Source organism: Gracilinanus agilis, chromosome 4 (assembly GCF_016433145.1).
Source record: "Gracilinanus agilis isolate LMUSP501 chromosome 4, AgileGrace, whole genome shotgun sequence".
NCBI classification, from domain to species: domain Eukaryota; kingdom Metazoa; phylum Chordata; class Mammalia; order Didelphimorphia; family Didelphidae; genus Gracilinanus; species Gracilinanus agilis.
In genome coordinates, this window is record NC_058133.1 from 40,096,900 (window position 1) to 40,110,281 (window position 13,382).

Sequence of the window (13,382 nt, forward strand, 5' to 3'; positions counted from 1 at the left end):
AATGTGAATGAGGTTGAAATACAACCTTGTACATGCCATCTAATCATAATCTAACACTTTTGAATAGTTACCTGGTAGCCTCTAGAATATGTTCAATTCAATAAACATTTATATTTATTAAGTACCAACTGTGTGCTGAGTTATATACTATTCTGCAAAGTAGTTTGTGTAAGAGACAGTGGAAATGAACTCATGGAGTTTACAGACTAATGGGGATAGAGGATGGACAGATAACTGTAAGGTATGTTATAAAGAAAAACAATTTTTAGTTAGACAGTAAAATGATTTGTGGGTTTTTGTGAGTGATTTCAGACAAGGTGACAAAGAAATTATTATCTTTTGAGCTCAAGGGAAATTTTCATCTACAATCAATTACTTAAAAATCAAACTCTTATTTTCAATAACTTAAAGATTAAGATGCTGGCTCTTATTTACTATATCTAGTTTAGTTAGGATAATTTTATATACCATAAATAAATATAATCTGCAGATAGAACAGATACTAAAACTTGCAGAAATAATATTTAAACAATAATGTTTATATCAGTTTAGAAATATATCACTAAATTTCTTTTTGAACATTTGTAATTTTAACTTGCTTAGCAAAAATAGGTTACATAGTTTCAAAAATGTCTTGCCTGTCCTGATACATCCAAAACTCTTAATTCTGAAGGTTCATGTATTTCTCCAAATGAAGATGTACGTGGTGGGGCTGGAGGCGCTTCTGGTTCAAGTTCAAAGTCCAATTTAGTTACTGTAGAATCACTTGAAAAAGAGAAAATCATTATCAAAAGTAGTAAATCAAAGGTGCCTATTTTAAGAGGTCTTTAGACTGAAAAAAAAAATGTCAGCTTGGAATATTTTTTTTTAAAACCCTTACTGTAATTACATGTTAGAATCAACTAATATTGTGTATGCTTCTAAGGCAAAAGAGCAGTAAGGGCTGGGCCAGGAGGTTTAAGTGATTTGTCCATGGTCATACAGACACACAGTGTCTGAAGCCGGATTTTGAACCCAGGACTTCCCATTTCTAGTCTTGGCTCTCTATCCATTGAACGACCTAACTTGCCCATCTGCTTGGGATTCATTTAGTGAATGCAGAAATACTAATTTCACATCCCTACTTAAAAGAAGAATAAGACTTTAACTAGTTCTCTGCAATCAACATACACCAGAATTTACTAATTACTCTTTTATGTAAACTCTGTTTAAAAATCTAAGTCAAATATACCTTGCTGGTGGTGACAGTTCCGGAATACGCACATCAACCACGGGCACTGTTGTAGGTCCAGGAGCCTGAGGGCTGAAGGTGCCAGAATGATTTACTGTAGGAATTGCTCTTCTCACCAGCCTTCCCCAAGTAGCAATATTAATATTCATTTGAGGAGCTCTGAGAAATGTTTTGCCTGTGGATATTGTGAATAAAAAGACAGAGTGCAAGTTATTTCTTTATATATTACTGAAACCATAATTAAAAAAATCATATTCAACTCTTCATAATTTATGAAGAACCAATTGAATGTGCCACCTTTTTAGCAGTTCTAAACTATCCATTACTAGACACAGCTGCATCATATCAACTGTAAATAGTTTAAAAATGAATACAAAAAGCCTAGCTCTTACTTTTTCAATCACATTTAGATTTTATTAAGCACTTCGGTATCTCAACATAAATAAACATTTCTTTTTTTTTAATAAATAATTACCTTGTTGTTTTGAAAAGATTTTCTTCTGTCTTTGAAGCTTTGGTCTTCTTTCAATAACAGGATTAAAAAAGGTAACCTGTAGTAAAGGAAATGTAGTAAACTTAGAGTTTACATAGCTTCCATTCTATGCAATCAACAGGATTCCTCTATTTAGAAAGGTGGATGGGGCCCTACACATCCCTTAGTGAAGTGTGCTCATTTCAGAGACCAGGGAAGCACAGGAAAAGTAAGGTCAAAGCTGGTGGGAGAACTAGTAGGACTAGATCACAAATCTTTTGACACTGGAGGTAGTGTCAAGGTCTAGATTCTTCTATGCTTCCATATCGTAATTCTTAAATGTTTTACATCTATGGTTATGTTTTTAAAAAGAAACAATCAAGTTTATTACCTCGGCAAATAAAGTACCCTGGGGTTCCAGATAGAGACACATGCCATGACGCTGGTTGTCTAAAAAATCTTCTAACCTTAGAAATTTTACTGCACAGAGAGATCGCCAATCACGCCAATAAACTGAAATTTCCAGTTCACGTGACTAGGACAGCAAAAAAACAAAACAAAAAAGCAAAAAACAAAACATACATACATCATTGGTACACACTTGAATTAAACACCATTAAATTAAAATATTTCTACTATTTGAAAGACCAAAGATTACAAGAAAAGAGCTGTCAAAAATGTTCAAAACCCAACACTATACACTGCTTTAATATTTAACTCAAAAGGAGAATTTTGTATATGCTGGATCTGACAATAATAAAATGTACTACATGTACAAATCAATTATAATTACCAGGCTCTTTTAATTATTTTGCTTTTTAGAATTCTGTCAGAGCATCTACAAAAATAGATCTCTTCTCCTTTAGGCTTTTTGCAAGTAATACATTACTCTTTATAGTAATTTGCAAGTCCACCATCCCCAACCCCTGATTTGGAAATCCATATCTTATACTATATAAAATCTATTTTGACCAGAAAAAGTAAGAGAAATGTTCAATATAACTGGATATGGGGCACACACAAATATTACACACAATATGAAAAGATCTCAAAACAGAAAAAAGAAAAAAACACAGCTAAAACAGAAAAAGGAAATACACAACTCCATCATTAACAGCTAGCATTTATATAATTCTTTGAAGTTTTACAACAGTCTTGTTTGTTTGTTTGTTTGTTTGTTTGTTTGTTTGTTTGTTTGTTTGTTTGTTTGTTTGTTTGTTTGTTTGTTTGTTTAACTTGGTCCTCACAACCTTGGAAGGAAGCCATTTTATATTACCATGTGTCAACAAAGTCTTAATGGTTATTCCAAAGTGGAACTCCAGTTGAATAGATGTTGGGAGGTCCTTGAACACACCAATAAACATCACTACTATTACAAGTATGAAAAACAGGGGAGTTAAAGGAATTCTCAAAGCTACGCTAAAGGGGACAGATTGTGATGATTTAACAATAGGTAGCATACTACAAGTTAATGAAATATCCTAGAAACAAATTTTCAGAAATACAGCATAAGAAAAGGTAATGTTAAACAATAATTTAGACCATTAAAAGATGTTTTGATTCTTTCAATTTCTATTATTCAATAGAACAACACTGAGGAACATTATTGCAACTCATACTCAGTTGTAAAAGCATTTTGAAAAGAAAAATTCAAACTGAAGATGAAAAATCTCTTAAATATATACTTATAAATCATAGCCATGGAATCATATCCCTCTGGACCTAGAATGGATCCCAAGGATCATGGTGTTTGGCCCCTTCACTTAATACACTCACAGAGATTAAAGAACTTGTCAGAAGGCTTCATTCAAGTCTTCTGATTTCTAATTCAGGATTTTCCCACTAAAAAAGTAAATCCACATCAACAACTTAACAGGTCTAAAAAACCCCTCATTTTTTGCCACAAACCAGCTTCCTAAAACTGTCGATAACATATCTTCTTAGAAGTTATCTTTGACTTCCCTCTTTTTGACCTTTACCCCACAGAAATGCTGCCAAGCCATCAAACTACTTCTGTTCAAGACTCCCACAAATCTTCCCACATGTGCTCCCTCCCTCTCCAAATGAACTTTCAAACTGTGGCTGAACTTATCAGACAGCTAGCTAGGTGTATTTGTAGTATCCTGGACTTGGAATAAATAGCTAGTAAGTTTAAATCTACTCTCAGACAGTTATTAGGTGACCCTGGGCAAGTAATTTAAATTCTGCTTCTACTTCCTCATCTATAAAATAGGGATAACAATAGCAATTACTTCTCAATGTTGTCGTGAGGATCAAATGAAATAATGTTTATAAAGATCTCTCCAAAATTTATACCGTAATATGAATACGAGATATCTTGATTATTATTATCCTTCTTATGCAATGATCTGGTTCACTTCTCTCCTCAAAGCCATTCAATTAAAAAACTTACCCTGGTATCTTAAGGTCTTCCATAATTTAGCAACTCCCACCCTCATTATTAAATCTATTTTTATAGATTGTAGTGAACTCTCTCATCTTTGCTATCATGCTATTTTTGATTTCTGGATTCTTTTTCTTGAAGAAAGTATTCATGATGCAGAAGTGTTTTATACTAAGGCTTTGGCCTCTCTCATTCCTCATTCCAGAGGTCAAAATTTCCAATAATGTGTGATGTTTTGTAGACTCCTATCAAGTTCTTTGCCGATTTTCTCTACTTTGTCTTCCTCTGCAGCAAATGTTGCTACATAAGCTATAATTATTTATATGGTACTCTTTTTTTACAAGCAACCATCGTGAGAACTATGAGATGATCTAAAGCCTTATGAAATGATACTTCTTGTTGTCCTTGGAAGCACAATAAAAATAAACTCCTCTGCTTCTACAAAGTTAGCTGTGAGCTATATTCAATTCATCTGCAATTTCCTTTTGTTTTCTAGTTTAAGTATAAAGTGAGAACATCAGAATTAACGCAAGTCAATTACTCCAGCACTATGTCCACTGGATAAGGAATTTGTATTAAGAGTATCAACTATCAATCTAATAAATAGATTTAAACAGGATGTGATTTTTAGCATGCTCTGTCATATTCTTTTTCCTACAATTTATTGAAAAGTAAAAGGGTGTATGACTGAAGGTCATTTTATATATATATATTTTTTATTTCATGGTTTGCTATGGCCAAAGAATTAATTACCAAATGGCCAACCCACTGTTACTGATCCTTCCTGACATGAGTTAAGACTGATTCTTGGAAAGCTGTCATTGTGTTGCTGAGATTGTCTTTCCTCAAAAGTTTTCTAGACTTGGATAAATCTGCCACTTTGTGATTTGCTGGAATAGCCTTCAAAAAACTCAGGATGTGGAGTAGGATAATATTCATTGAAAAAGCAGGGCTATATGTATTTATGCAACTTCCTTCTACCATTTCTTCCAATGTTTTCATGAGTTGTGGGATAGGGGAAGGGTGGAGATAGTGTAATAATCATAGAAAAAATTAGGTTTAGACCCATTTTTCAGAGCTTCATTAATCTTTGGGATTCTCATTGCTTATTATAAAATATTGATGACTCACCCAATCAAAGGTAAGTGGCAAAGTTAAATGGAATCTTTTTCTCTCCTAGTATTTCTTCTGCTAATGAGCAATCCCTCAGACTTAGAGCAAATGCTATAAGTGAGGCTTGAATTATGACAGAAAGGCAATAAAGAGGACGGTGCCAAACAGCCTCCAAATTTTAGGTTTGGGACCTATGCCTTTGTGGTTTTGACAAGACTAGATATTTGTTGTCTTTCAGTTGTTTCATTCATGTCCAACTCTGTGATCCCATTTGAAATTTTGTTGGCAGAGACTAGAATGGTTTGCCCTTTCCTTTTCTAGTTCATTTTGCAGATGAGAAATTAAGGCCAAGAGTAAAATGACTTACTTAGAGACACACAGCTAGGAAGTATCTGAGGCAGGCCCAACTTGAACAAGATGAATATTCTTGCCTTCAGGCCAAGAACTCTATCCACTGTGCCACGGATTGAATACCTAAGCTCAAGTATGGACATATACTATAGAGTGCAAATAGATCTACATTAAAAACAACAACAACAACAACAAACCAAAAAACCCTTCCCTTATGTCTCTAATACTGTGTATTGGTTCCAAGGCAGAAGACCAGTAAGGGCTAGGGAATGGGACTAAATAACTTGCCTGGGATCACACAGCTGGGAAGTGTCTGAGGCCAGATTAGAACCTAGGACCTCCCATTTGTAGGCCTGGCTTTCAATCCACTGGGGCCACCCAGATGCCCTTAGATCTACATTCTTAATCCATGAGAACATGTCAGAGATGGGCAATCTTTACTGTTATAAGACACCTAATACTGACTATTAGTTCTCTTCTTGTACATCAGTCAATGGCAAGAAGCTAGCTACTTTTGAATTTAGTTTCATCTCTTCTGGAAGGAGTAAAATGGTTCTGCTTGGAGAAACCTCTGCTGACAGAAATGGTAAACCCTTCAAAGCTTAAAGAGTCCCCCAACATCTTTCAATTCTTATGTGTATGGGGAAGGAGGGCAAAAAGGAAATAGGAAGATGTTAGAAAATGACAGGAATATTAAGTAGTAAACAAGAAAGAAGAAAGTGTGTATGTAAATGTGAAATGTTAAAAGGAAGCTTACAATTTATGACATGAAAAAACAACAACTTTCTTTGGCCAGAAGAGTTGGCCTTTTTGTTAATTTAAATATTTGATGCCACTTTGCAATGACTTGATTCATTTCAAATTATATTACTGTAAACTGTTGAACTGTTGAGGCCACGGCAACAACTAAGTTAGTAAACTTAAGGTAGATTTATGCCTAATTTATCAATGTGAATTGTATGGGGTACTCAGGTGAATGAAGACTATCTTCATATGACTTCCAGTGAAAACCAAAATTCTCAAGCTTAAGTATAAGTCTTAGGAATAGAACTTATTTATAAAGCTATGTATAAAAAATAATATAAAGATATCATGGTTAATATGACCTTATTCTCTTACCCTATCTAGTTCCAGTGTAAACTTCTGGTCCCAAGACTGATTGGAAATAGGTTTCCAGCTAGTTTGACCAACCACGGTATTGTCCAGCTTCAAAACTGCACAGATGTCATCTGTAAATACATTTTTAAAACTCAGTTTAACAAGATAAAATGATTGACTTCCAACAGTAAAGAAGCACTGTCTTCAAGCTACAAAATTATTACAGTTCCTAAAAGTAACATTTTCATGAATAAGGTTAAGGTATTTGGAACTTCAGACCTTAAAGAATATATTTTAAAACATTCATTCATTCCAAGCAATAAATATGAAATATCTACACCTTTAGGAATTCTTGTTCCTCCAAAGTCTAGTTTAAATATTACTACTTCCTCTGGGATGCCATCTTGGGTACTCAGTTAGAATTAATCTTTCCTTCCTCAAGTTTTTAATCATCTTACTAGAATTTAATATACCAAACTAAAACATTTTTATAGTTATTTGCATATGTTTCACCAACCTGTTTTCTTAAAGAATATAGCCTATGTTGTTTTTCATATTTGTATCCTCAGGATCTAATAGTGTCTTCCATATAGCAGGTATTTAAATATTTGGTGAATTGTACTCTGGGATCATAGTATTTAGAACTAAAAGGGCCTTTAAAGATTAGCTAGTGCATCAATTTTATTGTACAGATGAGAATACAACAGTTCAGAGAGTTGATGAAGTGAACTTTCTTGAGCTGAAACATGGAGGAAACTGATAGCCAGGAATCAAACCCAGGTAGCTGGGGGATTGTTACCAGTGTAATTTCAGTGCAATCTGAACAATGATGGGATGGGGCAGCCAAGTGGTTCAGTGTATTGAAAGCAGGTCTAGAGAGGTCCTGGGTTCAAATTAGGTTTCAGATATTTCCTATCTGTGTAACTTTGGATAAGTCATTTAAGCCCAGTTGCCCAGCCTTTACTGCTTCTCTGCCTTGGAAATAATTGTTGTATTGATTCTATGACAGAACTCAGGGTTATTAAATGTTCATTGATGGGGTAGCAAAATGGCTCAGTGGATTGAGAACTGGCCTGGAGACAGGAAGCTGTGGGTTCACATCTAGTCTCAGACACTTCCTAGCTGTGTGATCCTGGCAAGTCACTTAACCCCTACTATGTGGACCATAACATTCTTGTGCTTTGGAACTGATACTTACTATTGATTCTAAGAGAAAAATTAAAGGTTAAAAAAAGTGATGGGAAACAGGAGAGGTACCACAAGACTGGAGCAAGGCAGATGCTATGCCGAGTTTGAAAAAAAAGGTTAGAACAGAGGCTACAAATGATAGACCAGTGAGCTTGACTTCTTATTCCTGGGAAAATTCTAGAGCAGATCATTAAAGCAATGGTGGGAAAGCATCTAAAAAGGGAAGCAATGATTGTGAAGAGTAAGCAAGACCAAGCATAGAACATGCTAGACTAAAATAATTTGTTTTCCACAAGGTCACTCACTGGTAAGGAAAATGTGCTGTCTACAACTTCACTATATTTTTGAAGCTCTTGGCAAAGTTTCTCATAATTGTTTTGTGAAGTTGGAGATATAGGTTGAATCTATTAAGATGAAATTCAAAAGGGACAAATGCCTGCATTTTTACTTAGCCTACACCCAGCTAAAAAAAAAATCAGCTTCAGAAGAACACTATGGGGGAGGAATGATCAGATAGATAGTAAGAATTCTAAAGAAGATCACAAAGTCAGGGACACGTAGGGCTAGAAAGCACCTAAGAGGTGATCCAGTCTGACTTCAGATTTTTTATAGATAAGGAAACCAGGGCCCAGGAAGAGTAAAGGGCATGGTCAAAAAGATCCTGTATGTCTGACACAGGATTTTATCCATCTGCCCAGACCTCAGGTGGTACTCCTCTTATTAGGTTACACTGCTTCTCAGGCTGGGGTTTTTGGTGGATTAGGAACTCAGGTTGAGTCAGTGAAGTGATATGGACTTAAAAACATTAGTGTAATCTGGGCTGATATTCAGAGAGGCATGATTTCTAGGAAAGAGAAGGTGATAGGATCATTGAATCCAGCCCCAATCCCATGTTATCAGGAATGCTGTGTTCCATTCCAAGAGAAAGAACTGAAGAAGAATCCTGATCAAGTGGAAAACAAGTAGGATGGTGAAAGGCCTTGAGCAGATGTCATATGAAAACCAGTAGAAAGAATCTGGAATGTTTAGCTTAGAGAAGAGAAGATTATGGGTTGAAGTGATTTTATTCTTCAAATATCTGATGGAATTGTTTTGTTAGGATAGGACCAGAAGAAGAAACAGGGCAAGTTGCAAAACAGATAATTTAAGCTTCTTTGAGTACTGAATAACACATGGGCATGGTACTTTGTAGACATGAGAATAGTCTCTGTCTTCATGGAGATTAGTGAGGGAGATGTAATAACATTTAATACCTATAACAATGAGTCTTAAGTTTCCAGCTTTTAAAAATGGAGATAATACTCGTATCACCCAAGTCATAAGATTATTGACAAAGCAAGCAACTTTGTAAACCTTAAAGCACTTTTTAGTAACTTTAGTTTATTTTAAGCGCTGTAAGTGAATTAAAATGTAAGCTCTAAAAGAGCAATGAAGAGATATAGAATTATAGGATTTTTAGAGGACAGAAACAGGTGGTAGGAGTGGGAGTCTATTAGTATAGGCTTCAAGGAGGAGATAGCATTTGAACTGGACCTTGATAGGTAAGGCAAGAATTGAACAAATGGATCTTGGGAGAACTCAGGGTGGGGAGGAGCCATTTCACAAACAAAGATCAATGGTACTGAAGTGGGAAAGCATGCTCCATGCTTGTGAAACAGGAAGTATTCCGGTTGGCTGGAATACTGATTTTCTTTAAGTTAGGAGATGTCATAATTATAGTTTAGTTTTTTTGGGGGGGAAGGTTAATCTTGCAATTATGTGCAGCATGAAGGAAGAGAGGAAGGGAGGGATACACACATATACACAGAGATACTAGAGGCAAGTTAGGTTACTCTAAAGAGATAATTAGTATCTGAAATAGAATGGTGGTGATTATGATGGAGAGAAGGGAATACTGAAGAAGTACAAGTGATAAGACTCAGTGACTCATTGGATATGGGAAGTAAGAAAAAGGCTGAAATAATACATTCATAACAATGAGTGAAGGCCTATATGGGCAATATACAAAGGACACACCAAATGTTTTTAGCATTATTGACTATAAAATAGTAATGCTAATATAAGAAACAGGTTAAGTTGTATGTATGTATGTATGAAGGGTTTGGGGAGCTGCTCAGCCACCTTTGGTGTCAGCTCCAGGGAGCTGTAGCACGCACATGGCCCTCTCCTGGTAAAACCATCTCTGCGGGCAGGCTAAACCAGGCAGAAGGAAACAAGAAGCCTTAAAACCATGATATAGGGGTTGTCTACCCCAAACATGTGAAGCAGAGTGGGTGGATAAGAACAATTTGTTCCTATATCCATGGAAGCAGCAGAAGCAGACACTGTCAAGCACTTAAAGCTTGGGTAGACATTAAAGATGCCAAAGTCATCCACTGCATCCCTGGCCATCACCAATCATCCTGCCTTTTGTCTTGCCAATAGACTTCTATCACTATGGAGGAAAGAGTGAGGCTTATGCTTTTGTGCAATTCTGCTTTACTTAAATCCAATTCATAGCACAATAACTTGTGATGTCACTGGTCCCCTTAGAAAACTAAGGATGAACAATACCAAAATCAACATAAGAAATAGGTTGAGTTCGTGGTATAAGTGGGTTTTGGATAATGCCACTAAGCTTAGTTTGAGAGCACTTTGATTTTCAAATTGAATATTTTCAAATAGAATATGGAAGCATATAATCAAGACAGAATTGGAAAATGAGTCTTAGAGTTCAATAGATATTGGGGCCAGAGACAGTAAAGGAACTCATTTAGTAATTGGAACCATGGGAGGGGCTGAAGTTGACAAAAATATATATAGAGAAAAGAGGGCAGGGGTACTAGACTTTTATGATTAGGGAACAAAAAAAAAATCCAGAAAAGGCTGTAGACACAGGGACAGATTCACATGCAGTTATTAAGTACTCACTGGATGTCAGTTATTGTGCTATATGCTGGAAACAAACCAAAAATAGTTTTTGCTCTCAAGGAGCTTACATTCTCTGAGGAGCAAACTTGGATTTGAACCTCACCTCTGACATTCTCCAACTATGTGACACTGGATAAGTTGCCTAACTGCTTTCAATCAGTTTCCTCATATGTAAAATGAGAATAATCATTGCATCTACCTCTTGGGGTTGCTATGAGGAATAAGAATGAAATGTGTTTTGCTAATATTAATACATTTTATCAGCTAAAAGAAAGAGGGCAGTAAGGGAGGGAGCATTACTGAAGAAATAGATGTTTCCATGAAGGTTATAAGGATAAAAATTAATAAAGGCTGAAATAATAACATAAATTAGTAGTTTAATAAAAGCCATGCTGATAGATAAAGTTATTAGACCACGCGCTTGTAAGAATTCAAAACCGCTGCCCTCGCCATTACTGTCTCCTGTCTTCTCCCAAGTCTGCTGGCCAAGAGGCCACTCCCCCCATAACCCAGGAGATTTAAACTGTTCTCTGTGGAGACGTAGGCGTCCCCACGCCCAAAGAACCGGAAACGGAAACCCGTTGGACCACGGGAAATGTAGTTTGATAATTTCCACGTGTCCATAGAAAATATATATACTTTTAGATGGCATTTCCCAAATTTCACTTTTACAAGATAAAGTGGTAGTGAGTACAGAGAGAAAAAGGGCATGATACAAAAAAATATATAATTGTCCTTTGTATCCATTAACCATAACTGTTTTCATGTAACATAAAACTGATATATGGTTAAATATTTTTTCTTAAGACATGAATATAAAAACCACCTTTTGATTTCTACCTACAGCTATTAACATGAGAAATGTCACATCTGCCAGAAGAGAAACTATCTAATGACTATCTAATTCTTCTCTAATCTCAAATCCAGAAACAACCTTCTACTAAAGGCTATTGACAGTGATGGGATTTCTCTATTTTCCTTAAGTCCAAATGGCTCGAGTTGTGTTTTTAATTTATTTTCATTTTTTAAAAAAAACCCTTGCCTTCTGTCTTAAAAACAACACTGTGAAGTACTGATTTCATGGCAGAAGAATGGAAGGGGTCTAGGCAATGGGGATTAAGTGATTTTCCCAGGGTCACACAGCTAGGAGGTGTCTGAGGCCAAGTTATGTTTTAATATATTCTTTAAAAGTTCTTTTGGCCTATCTTCTCACTATCACTTTATTTAGTAGTTCCCTGTACCTGGCACTGTCTAGTCTTCAAACACAGGTTAATCTAGCAATGTCTCTTGCTGCTAGAAAAGTTTTAAAAATAGATTCTATAAAAGAACCTTAAAAGTGATCCTATCTTGCAATTCTAAATTAAGAACAGCTTATAGGTTACAATAAACTTAAGTCATATTCACATAAATTCATTGTAGCTTATATATGAATATTCAATTTCATTTTGCACAATAAAATAAACTGGCATACTAAAGTGGTTATTCCTAATTTGGGGTCTGTGAACTTGTCTTAAAAAATCTGATAACTGCATTTCAATATAATTGATTTTCTTAGGAGTATTATGTATTTTATTTGACACATTTAAATATGTTATTGGGAGAAAGAGGTCACTGGATTTCAATAGAGTGCCAGAGGCATCCCTGACACACACAAAAAGTTAAGAATTCAGTTCTAAAGTCATACTTGAAAAACACTTTCATTTAGTTATTTAATCCTTTCCCTTTTCATACTCAGTCTTTCCTTCTCAACTGAAAATGTCAGTTGAAATCTGCTCATTCTACTGAATCCTCATTGCCAAGGACACAGACCAACTTCTGAGAATATTTTGCTTGGAATCTTTTTGTTTCCCAGATTTCCAGCCTTTCTTCATTTTAAAACATTTAATATTTTCCTACTCATGTTCTCTTCAATCTCATCACTTTGACTTTGCCATCTACTTCCTCCCTCAGATCCCTATATACTTCCTCTTATTTTTCTTTAACGCACACACAATCCCCCTCCCACCAAAAAAAACCAACAACCTACTCCATACCTTCTGACTCAGAATCAATACTAAGTATTAGTTCCAATGCAGAACAGTTGAAAGGACTAAGCAATTGGGGTTAAGCGATTTGCCCAGGGTTACAGAGCTAAGAAGTAACTGAGGCTGGATTTGAACCCAAGTCCTACTGTCTCCAGGTCTGGCTTTTCTATCCACTGAGTCACCTAACTGCCCCCTATTATTTTTCAAATGAAAGTGAAATTTAACAATTGCCTTCAAATGTTCTCTACCTACTAAACACATTATATCAAGAGAAATACACAGCAATTGAAAAAAGCAATTTTTTATTTTAAATTCTATACCTAAAGACCTGTTAGGCATTCCATTTTTCAAGGAGATTGGTTTACTGTAAATCAACACTAAAAAAAAAAAAACCCAAGCACTTATTATACTTATAGAGTAATTGATGAAGTTCTGTACAAGCTAACTACATAGGATAATGGCTGATCTTCATAAGGAGACAATAGTACTGTTTAGCAATGCCTCAAGTGATTGAATAATCCTATTTAGGACCATAATGTTCAGGGTACACTAGAAAGTATCCAGAAAAAGCATGGAATACTATTTTGTGAG

At 35.4% G+C, this 13,382-nt stretch overlaps 1 protein-coding gene across 1 annotated transcript in view; it reads right to left on the reverse strand.

Annotated features, from left to right (window-relative positions):
• The window catches only part of PKN2 (protein kinase N2), a 191,495-nt gene that overhangs the window by 40,052 nt on the left and 138,061 nt on the right, over positions 1–13,382 (reverse strand). The window contains exons 8-12 of the mRNA XM_044674359.1: positions 6,691–6,800; positions 2,095–2,238; positions 1,707–1,782; positions 1,232–1,406; positions 639–765 (exon numbers count right to left, since the gene is read on the reverse strand). Of these exons, the coding sequence (XP_044530294.1) occupies positions 639–765; positions 1,232–1,406; positions 1,707–1,782; positions 2,095–2,238; positions 6,691–6,800 (632 nt within the window). The remainder of the gene's footprint in view (positions 1–638; positions 766–1,231; positions 1,407–1,706; positions 1,783–2,094; positions 2,239–6,690; positions 6,801–13,382) is intronic.